The 11,249-nt window shown below is 36.1% G+C and overlaps 1 protein-coding gene and 1 long non-coding RNA gene across 2 annotated transcripts in view; one reads left to right on the forward strand and one right to left on the reverse strand.

The window, feature by feature from the left end:
* The window catches only part of LOC149806496 (uncharacterized), a 38,459-nt gene extending 35,069 nt beyond the window's left edge, over positions 1 to 3,390 (forward strand). The window contains exon 2 of the long non-coding RNA XR_016420290.1: positions 3,089 to 3,390. This is a non-coding gene — a long non-coding RNA (uncharacterized LOC149806496). The remainder of the gene's footprint in view (positions 1 to 3,088) is intronic.
* LOC149806497 (transcription factor 24-like) overlaps positions 1 to 6,199 on the reverse strand; it is a 19,339-nt gene extending 13,140 nt beyond the window's left edge. The window contains exon 1 of the mRNA XM_089953883.1: positions 5,152 to 6,199. Coding sequence (XP_089810009.1) covers positions 5,152 to 5,505 — 354 coding nt within the window. The 5' untranslated portion in view covers positions 5,506 to 6,199. The remainder of the gene's footprint in view (positions 1 to 5,151) is intronic.
* Positions 6,200 to 11,249: the final 5,050 nt, after the last annotated feature.

Raw genomic sequence — 11,249 nt, forward strand, 5'->3', positions numbered from 1 at the left:
ACTCACCTTGTGTAAGCTTCTACACTGAAGCGAACCGCTCCGGTGGCCTACGTGTTTAGAGTGTCCGCATAGGATGCGGGAGATCGCGGGTTCTAACCCCGACCGATTCATACCAAAGGCTCATTAGTGCTAGGACTGGTCGGCCTGGTGTCAGGATAATGTTACTGTGTGGGCATGATGCTACATCACTATAAACTGCGACACTGCAGACATCGTACCAATATGACCGAAACATTTATTAAAGCTACGACCGATTCTAAGAAAACAAATCAGATTTCAAATGACATCGTAACATTTGATCGCTATTCTTAAAAACATCCAACGACGAACCGATGGTTAGTGATCATTTGTATTGAACAGCCCGTGTATATCACGTGTATGTTGAGTATTTTGTAAAGATAAACAAATCAGAAAATAACAGAATGAATTCGGCAAATATATACGTATTACTCAGTAAGATACATTTTAGAGTCTTAATTCTTGTTTTTATTGCAGATTTTGTTAACTATTCTTTCCGACAGCAAGATCGTAGCATTCAGTCATCTTATTTATGGCAAATAGTGTTTGTCTTCAAATGTAGAGGCCAGAACAGTTTCCCATATCATCAGTAGTTACATTGTCGTGAGGGTCGGCTTGGTATGGGTCATTTCATGAGATACTTTTTGGGGCCGGTCATTTGATGAGATGGGGTTTTATATAGGTCATTTCATGAGATACGGTTTGGTGCAGGTCATTTGATGAGATGGGGTTTTATATAGGTCATTTCATGAGATACGGTTTGGTGCAGTTCATGTGATAGGGGTTGGTATAGGTCACTGTATTTTGATGGGGCTTGGTAGGGATCATTTGACGAGATATATTTTGTTATATGTCATTACACGAGATAGAGTTTGTTATAGGTAATTTCATGAGGTACGGTGTGTGTGTGTGTGTGTGTGTGTGTGTGTGTGTGTGTGTGTGATTCTGATTTTTAACGTTTTTAACAATGTTTCAGTCATATCACTGCAGTGTGGCAGTTTATAGTGATGGCTAGCACTGGGGCATCATGCTGCAGACATGTAGCATGATGTCCCACCCCGTCATATTATCCTGATACCAGGCCGACCAGTCCTAACACTAAACTCTTACTGCTGAACGCCTAGCGAGGCAGCTGTTAGTACCATTTTTGTAAGTCTTTGGTATGATTCGGCCGGGGTTCGAACCCCCGACCTACCGAGGCGGACAATCTAACCTCTCGGCCACCGGAGCGGTCGAAGTACGGTCTGGTATAGGTCATTTTATGTGATAGGGTCTGGTACATGTCATTTCATGAGATATGGTTTGATATAGGTCATTTCATGAGATATGGTTCGATATAGGTGATTTCATGAGATTTGGTTTATTATAGGTCATTTCATGATATTGGGTTTGATATTGGTCATTTCATGAGATCGGGTATAAAAGTAATAAAACAAGAAAGATCATTAATTTCTAAAAGCGCAAAGTATGCATATTTACTGTGCTATAACCATCAGCATAGCAATTATATTTTCTTCCAAATATATAAAAAGAATTTGTTTTAAAATTAGCTTCTGGGACAGTCATCGTTTTCCAAACTTAAAACAAGACGTACCCAAGGTGAGTAACTTCCTTTGAGTAACATCGGAGTATAACTATATCGGAAATATAGTTTATTCACGAGTAAGAAGCTCAGAAAGGCACTACATTTGTATCCTCTTGCTACATTTGCATCCTGTCGCTACATGTGTATCCCCTCGCTACATGCGTATCCTCTCGCTACATGTGTATCCTCTCGCTACTTGTAATTACAGCAATGTAATCGATGTACTCCTACTTGTAATTACAGCAATGTAATCTATGTACTCCTGCTTATAATTACAGCAATGTAATCGATGTACTCCTACTTGTAATTATAATAATGTAAGCTATATATTCCGACTTGTAAATACAGCAATGTAATTTATGTACTCCTACTTGCAATTAGAGCAATGTAATCTATATACTCCTACTTGTAATTACAATAATGTAATCTATGCGATCCTACATGTAATTACGATATTTTAATCTATGTACTCCTACTTGTAAATACAGTAATGTACCCTGTGTACTCCTACTTGCAATTACAGTATTGTAAACAATGTACTCATATGAGCTAAAATTATTTACAATGTATTGTTTCTGCTTGACTCATTAAAAATCATGCTGCCCCAACATATTGTGTAATGACCAAAAGAGTGCTATTGTGTAATGACCAACATAGTTTTATGGTATAATGGCCAACATAGATTTATGGTATAATGACCAAAAATGACATATTAATCTTACAATGTATAGTGTACCACTGAAAACGTTACCGACAACCATTTTCATCTCAATTGTTATGGTCAGAAGGGGCCTCACGAGCTTTCAGCTTAATATGTTTTACACTAAATCGTTAAGAAGTTCACATAAATTCATTTCTTTACCATTTTTAAGACCTGGTTACTGATATAATTGCCGTATATAGAAAATCCTCATTTTCATGTTCACTGCAGTTGCTGTTTCAAAGTAAGCGTTTCTCCTAGTTCAAATGTGTTAAGTTATACAACTTTGTAATTAAAGAGGTACAAATATTAGAATAATTCTGCATGAGTTCGTTGAGTATGATAATAAAAACTTTGAATATCAGTCACGTTGGTTCAATAGTTATTTCACAAGACCAAAATTTTGCCCCTTCACATCTGATACAAAGAGCCAGCCAAGCTCGCATGCGATGACCGATCATAAATAAATATATAATTTCAAAACATTCATTCAAGACAAAATGATAAAGTTAAAGGAGGTCTGCGAACATTTCGGAAATATTGAATTCTTCAAGTTCGAAACAAGCTCTTTTTCACAACATCTTATGGAAACGTTTTTAACTGAGAAAAGCGGGTCACTTATGACAAGAAAAAAATAAAATTAAAAACAAAAAACACAACAAATTTCTGAAAGGAAGCGTTTTCTTTAGAAAGCGAATAAATCTGCATGAGTACGGTGTCAATCAGTATGCATATGATTATATTGTGTCTCTAGTTACAGCTTTATCTTCTTCATTTGTTTTCAGTGGCGTACCAACCGTCCAGCAACCCCCGCGACTGTTTGGACCCAAAGTTTTGTCAAAAGACTTTAAAAGAAGTTAAGTTTTGAGGGTGAGGGATAACAGACTTTCTTGCTACGCCACTTCTTGTTTCCCGTCTATTTAACGAGCTACATTTGAGCATGCGTGTAAGGAAGTTTTGTAAGCGATATTTATTTTAAAAAATCAGCCCGCGACGGCCATCAAAATTTCTTAAATGCTATTACTGATTTAAGCTTCAATATTACTGACGTGAATATGAAAGAGAATAAATATTTTCAGGCAGCTTTTCTGCAATTTTCTTGTTACATACGAAGATTAAATCGAATCAACATACATTACTGCAAGCAACTGCTCTCTTGTTATACAGTTCCCATGGTGTCGCAGCTGTCTATCCCCTTTGCTTCTAATATAGAGACTTTAGTTGTTGTTGTTGTGGGGCTTAACGCCATTATTCAGCACACGACAGGCCATACATGGCGGTCAGTATTAATGGTGGAGGAAGAACCCGGGAAAACCCCAGAAAGAACCAACGACCCACGAGAAACTACTGGCAAGCTTTCTCACATACCCACATTGGCTGAATCCGAGACTCGAACCGCCGCAGACAGAGATGAGATGGCAGTGATCCGTAACGGAGAGCGCTTTAGACCAATCGGCCACTCGGGGCCCCTCTAATATAGAGACAACGAGATCTTAATTCCAGCGAGATTTAAAAATTGCGAAATCAAGAAATATATTTAAATTGGTAGCTGCTCTTATAAAGATGTACAAAGATGATAAATGACAGGTAAAGGAGGTAACTTTTGATGTCAATAAGGAACTTCGCTAGTAACGTATTTACGCTTGCTATGAATATTCGCCATCTTGTTTCCAAAAGTAGAGATTCGACAGTAATTTTAAGAGTAGTTCTTTTGACGTATGTGATCGATAGCTGAATTCCAGCTGATCAATGAAGACGTTGTGTTTAATTATTATTATTATTATTATTATTATTATTATTATTGTTGTTGTTGTTATTATTATTATTATTATTATTATTATTATTATTATTAACACTGGACACGTTTAAGTCATTTTTAGTGGGAAACAAACCCATGTAAATAGATAGGCGATGTCTTGATCTGATGGCCAAACAATTCGTTTTAGGCGCATTGATATACATTCAGTTTCACATTAAAGTGATAAATTATTCAGATCGACTTGAAGTTTGTTTTCGGAGGAGCTTGCATGTTTTCAAGTTGTATGCAGAGCAGAATTATCAGTGAGGACACAAGTGTTCCAGTGCACTAGATACAAAGTGAAGTTATTGAAAGCAATAGAAAAGAAGAGACCGTGCTATATAGTCTTGAGTAGAATATGACTAGAATAAGAAGTATATTTAGCCATAGAAACGATCTGTCATCTGTTAGCGAGATTTGCTGTGAACCAAGAAACTGAGTTTGGAGAAAGCTTGATGGCTGATACTTGTTTATAAGCACCGAAAGGTAAACCAAATCGAATGCTTTTTTATACGCACCGAAAGATAAACATAATCGAATATATTTTGTTTTGTTTTTTTTGTTTTAAAATCAATCAAGACTGCGCAATAAGTTCGTCAGATTCAATCGCTAGCAGCCACTCGACAATAAGTTTCGTCAATGCAGTTTAACATGAATGATTTTGTCGGAAACCTGATTGTGTGTGGGTTTTTTTGTGGAGTTACACTCTAACACTTAAACAGAACAGCTGAATCCTAAATATATAGTCAAAATAATTAAAACATAGTGTGCTTTCTGTATTTACTAGGTTGTGTACAATTATAGATTTTCCTGCTTAAGTGAGCATTGATACTGATATATTGACTGGCGATCATTTCTATAGCATTTAGTCCAGTTGTACCAAGCTGGTTTCAAATACTTGTTCCTTTTCCTATATATTGCATGAGCGTTCTGCGAAAACCATCATCTACCGATACGAGATTGAGGGTGGGGTGGGTGATGCAACCTGAAAAACAAGCAACTAACAAAATTGACAAACAGAATCAAAATTAAACTGACAAATATGCTTACTTTGACCGGATGCAGAACTCCATTGGCTGCAAATGTCCTCGAAACGTCCGCTTCGTCTTGCAAAGTATTCATCAAGTGGGCAATATACGTTGTCGCCAACACCAAAACGTCAAGCTTGGATAACTTTGTGTCCGGCGGTACTGCAGGCAGCGTCTTCTGCAAGTCCAGAAACGCTGACCGCAACGACTTTACACGTGACCTTTCGCGGGCGGCATTGTTTCCCATCGGACGCCCTCGTTTCCGTGCATTCCGAAAAGGCCCTGGACTATCGGAAGCGGGAGAGTAGCTGTCATCGGTCACGTATTCTTCAAAGTTGCAATTATCCAAGGAATACTTGCATGGAGAGTCTGCCATTGTCGCTATTTCACGAAGATTGTATTTAAAAAACCTAGTTGATCACTGAACACTTTTTTCTTCGGTAGGCGAAGTTCACATGCTGGCTAAGGTCTTCATTAAACGTTATTTCAGATTTAAAGTTTACTCTCCGCCTTGTCTGCACAAATACGATGATTTATGATACCACAAAGTTTATATAGCAGTTCCTATGTTTAATTGACTGATATCCTTACCCTTCTCTACTGCATTTTAGGCTCCTTCAAATTTGCCACTGCAACAGTGATTGAATGTGATTCTCAAGTTAATTGTCTGTGAACAATAAATAATAAATTTTTTGTCGACTATAATTGATCACACGACAATATATTTTAGTGCACCGACGTCAAGTCGCAATCTCCTCGTAATGGAAACTTGCTGAAAACAAACGCGCCTTCAATTTACTATCTAGAAAGAGCCTACAGTATTGAATATCATTCCTTTGTAAGAAATGGAAGAAACATCGCACTCAGCTGAACAAATACTGCCTTTGCTTCGCTGTCTTATACCTTGTACCACGCCGAACAGACTTGGTATTTGTAAAAAAAAAAAAAAAAAAAAAAAACCAGCAACAAAAAATCCTCCGAAAAACTCTCACATCGCTATACTCTTTTTTGTATGTGTAGTAAACGCTCATTCCTTCATGACAGCCACTAGACAAGCATCGATCATAATTACGATGCAATAATTAGAGATTTCCCTAATCATGTCGATAGCTAAGTGTTTTGTCTATTAATATAATTGAATAGTTAATGCAGTTGTCACTTGCAGGTCAGTCCCCATGTTAACTACATACTCTGTGAGGATTGATTTAATGATCAAATGCAACAGAGTGCAAAGTCTCTCTCTCTCTCACACACACACACACACACACACACACACACAGACACACACACTCTCTCTCTCTCTCTTTCTCTCTCTCGCGATTTCACTGTAGTATTAGGTTAAAAAAGACGCTGAAATTCCACATTTTGTTATATTTATAAATTAATTCATTTACTGAACCTTGTGCAAAAAACAGATGGAAAAGACGCGTCCAGTTTCAACGGATTTCTTGATAGGTACGTACATCATGAATACATGTTGTCGTTAAGGTGTGATGCATCGAGTCTCGTGGCAAAGGTAAAGAGCTATTAATTATAGAAACGTGTGTGTACTTTGTTTTTAGAGGCAGTTCATTGTGCAAACGTTATCTGTATTTACCTAAATAAGTCTTCTAAATGATTTGTACGGAAAACCGTAAATGAAGTCCAAGTCTTCTAAACGGATTATACGGAACCACCAGAGAAGTCCAAGTCTTCTAAACGAATTATACGGAACCACCAAAGAAGTCCAAGTCTTCTAAACGAATTATACGGAACCTCCAGAGAAGTCCAGGTCTTCTAAACGGATTATACGGAACCACCAGAGAAGTCCAAGTCTTCTAATTCTAAACGAATTATACGGAACCACCAGAAAAGTCCAAGTCTTCTAATCGGATTATACGGAACCACCAGAGAAGTCCAAGTTTTCTAAACGAATTATACGGAACCACCAGAGAAGTCCAATCTTTGTCTTTCTTGACAACACGCTTCTTATGAACATAACAACAAGATACTTGGAACAACCTAAGACGTGGCAGTTTAATTTTGTAATGTTAACTCTAAATTTCATTTTCTGGTTCAGGACTAAAAAATTCTAGTGTAAGACTTGATTATGTGGACGTTCAACATGAGGTTTGTATTTACACCATTCAGATTTCAGGCTTTGTTTTCTTTTTATTAAGTTGACAGCATAAATTATGGATATTCGTTGTATATTTGTGCTATTCTGATGAATTTCCTAAGGCTTGCCATTTTACAGACTCCAACACGATTTATAAAATTGGCAAAGCTTTTCTTTTGATTTTTGTTTCTTTCTATATTACAAGAATTATCTGTGTACTTATAAAATATATAAGTTGTTTATAGCGATGTAATATTTACCATATACGTGTAAATTCTCGTCGTAAATTGTATCATGTAATCAGTCTTCATGGCATAGTTTTGGCTACTTTGTTGGGTTGTTTTTACTGTAAATTATTGTCAGGCTGAACATAATTTCGTTAAGTCGTGTGTTCTAATCGCTTTTAGCTCACATTGAATAACTCAGAGAAGTTACTGACCGGCTAAATTGCCCCTTTAAAGTTTGTAACAGCTGACATTTTTCTATCGTGATGATGAATACAGAGTAAGTTGCTTGAATTAAATTAAATAAATTCGATTTGTTCCTTACAATGATAAGGCAGCAGAAATGAAAACGACAGCACGTTAATCTAACATATGTGGTATTGTCCTCATTTGCAGACTGACTGTTTCGTCAACTAGTAACAGCCACAGTGTTTTATCAAATTTAGTGACTGCATTTCATCCAGCTTGTATTCAGACATTGATTCGATGGCATAATCAAATTAATTGTATCCAGTTGATTTTTATTTAAAAAGAGTAAGGCTATTTACGTTCGTTAAGGATTAGCTACACATGGTCTAGTGTAAGAAGTATTAAAGAACGATTCGTGGTCACATCGGAATTCGTAATTATATATATATATATATATATATATATATATATATATATATATATATATATATATATATATATATATATATATATATATATATATATATATATATATATATATATATATATATATATATATATATATATATAAATAGACAGTGAAGCATAATACGTAGAGAAAATAGAGGATGGCTTCCTTCAGTGCAACTCTCACTCATAATTCCAAGATAGATGTGTATTCCTTTTATCCATGATAATTTCAGATTTAATCAGTGTCACGTCTGTACCAAATGACCAAAAAAAAATCAACACGTAAACGTACGTTGCTCTTTGAAACTGAATACATCAAAATTTGAATCAGCTTGATAAGAAAGCAATGATTAACACAAAAGCTTTAATTAGTCTTAGCTTTGTTTCTTCAAAGCAAGGGATAATTGTTCGTCACTCGTGAAAATTCCCCTTTCACCGACATACAGCAGCAGGTGCGCTGGGGTATCTCCTTTCAGTTTCTTTGAATGCGTTTGGATATAACAGTGAGAAAACAAACCGCTATGTTCATCTTGACGTGCGCATCAGCAGATAGGCATCAGCGCAAATACTGCCCTACCCAAAAACAAATGATTATATGTGTTGATCCAGGACCTTGTAAAAACAGTCTTATTTACTTAAAAACCAAGAAAGAAAACAAAACTTTGATAGTGATATAGACATTAACGTCAATTATAGACAAGAATATTGTATCGAGGATAAGTTTACAAGTATGTAAATATTTAAGTTCTCGGCAAAAGCCATTTTATGCCTTGAATGTGGTCTGCTTTAGTATTCGTACACTCTCCCGTTTGTTTGTACCCTTACTGATTATAAAAACGAAAAGCATCAAGGATATAAAAACTGTACAAAACTTAGTCATTACATTCATCAATTTATAATTTCTAACCTGATTGTCGCCAGGGGATCCATAACGCTGTCAAGTTATTGGCGTTTTCAAACGAAACGGAAGCTCTCGATGTAAACAAGCGAGACACTGCTCGTTGTTCTTGTCTGATTTCTAGAATAATCAATTTCAGTAAAAACTGTGTCGTCTGCGTCCAATATATGCAACGTCTAGTTTTAATATTTATTAAACAAGTTGAACAAATATAAAAAAAAAACTCTTGTATAAATACGTTGAAAGAGATGTAATTCCAAAATTTACGGAATTACTGAAATTATCAAAGACGCTGAACTACACCACACATGACGCTTGAAAATATGGACCCGCCCATGCAAATATGGCGACCATTTAACAAAAGAAACTCCCGTTTGATTCGAAACGCCAACAGGTTTACAGTGTTTAGGACCCACTGGTGACAATCAAGTTCGACAATATAAATTGATGAATGAAATGAATAAAGTTTTGTGCATTTTTATATCACTAACGCCGTTTGTTTTTAAAATCGGTAGGGGGTACAAACAAACGGAAAAGTGGGAATACTTTTTCCATTTTAGGAGATGAAAATTGTACATCATCTTTTCTAAGCTGAAGTTCGATTAATATTTATGTCTACACTTGTATGGCTGGAGGAAGTATCTTTCTGTCTGTCACGAATTAATAATAATAATAATAATAATAATAATAATAATAATAATAATAATAATAATGATGATGATGATGAAAATGAGTAAGGTATCGAAAAACGAGCGCATCATAAGTCATATGTATACTGACTTACATACCGAGTGTACACACAGGGTGCTTCTCCTGAGACAAAACAAGCCAACAAGAAAACTATTGCATGACGTCATAAATATGTTTTGCGTACGGCATGTGCGCGTACTTCGCTTTTGCAATAGTTGAATATTTATTTCTTCCATGAAAACCAAAATTTTATTTGAAGTAATATATTTGTATTAGGAAAAACATTAGACACTATTCTGAATCATGCATTCTCTGCTGAATTATACATACCGAATAAATCTAATCTCGTTCAACCAGACCTTTCGCGTGGCTTCATCAGATCTTCGCCATTCGAGGAATCGTACAGGACTCACGGTACTAATTCAGTTCCCATAGTAAACCTATGCAAGCACAGTGATATTAAAAATTCAATAACTTTAAATTGACGATATTGATTATTCGGTTATTGAGCCGATATTAATCTAATCTCGTTCTACCAGACCTTTCGCGTGGCTTCATCAGATCTTCGCCATTCGAGGAATCGTACAGGACTCACGGTACTAATTCAGTTCCCATAGTAAACCTATGCAAGCACAGTGATATTAAAAATTCAATAACTTTAAATTGACGATATTGATTATTCGGTTATTGAGCCGATATTAATCTAATCTCGTTCTACCAGACCTTTCGCGTGGCTTCATCAGATCTTCGCCATTCGAGGAATCGTACAGGACTCACGGTACTAATTCAGTTCCCATAATAACTTTAAATTTCTGAGTGCTCATGATCAAATCTATTTGTATCAGTATAGATGAAACCTGGATGTCAGCTTCTGTGGAGAGAAAAGAATATGAGCCGCGGCATTTTCTGGACCTACATGTTTCAAACCTGTGCTTTCAATTCCGCATCAAAGAGTCAGGTGCTAATTTCAGTAATGAATATTCCAAACTAAAGACTGTTAAAGAACTGGAATTCCATCAATAAAATAATGTATATTTGTTCAGTTACAACTAGGATAAGCTCTCAAAAGATTCTTTTTCCTTAAAAAAATAACAAACATTATTAACCAATCCTGGCCAGCCAAACCCATATATACTCTGTTTTATGTTCACCCATTTCCAGACTGGTTCCCATTTTTTCTTACAATTAGTACTGTGTGTCCTACAGAACCTAGCAAGGAGGAGGATCTTTGTATGGCGGAGATTTCAGAGTCATGAAAGACGTCTGGTTGAATGAGACATGGAGTGAATCGTGAGAAACCGGAAATATACAACAGAATACGAAGGCTTTTTAGTTTGGACTATTGTGCCGAAGAAAACTCGTAACAATATGAGCTTGTTTCTCTAGTGAAGCTACTTTGAGCCTTTGGAGCTGCCCTCGATACCAATAATAACCGCAACAGAAAGAATGACAATAACTACTACAGCAATATTAATGTATATTTTGTAGGGAAAAATATAAAGGTTAATGCATGTTTGCATATGCCGATAAATCAGCCCTCACCCGTGACGATATTGATTATTCGGTTATTG

This window comes from Sinohyriopsis cumingii, chromosome 1 (genome assembly GCF_028554795.1).
Source record: "Sinohyriopsis cumingii isolate HCF-2022 chromosome 1, ASM2855479v2, whole genome shotgun sequence".
NCBI lineage: Eukaryota > Metazoa > Mollusca > Bivalvia > Unionida > Unionidae > Sinohyriopsis > Sinohyriopsis cumingii.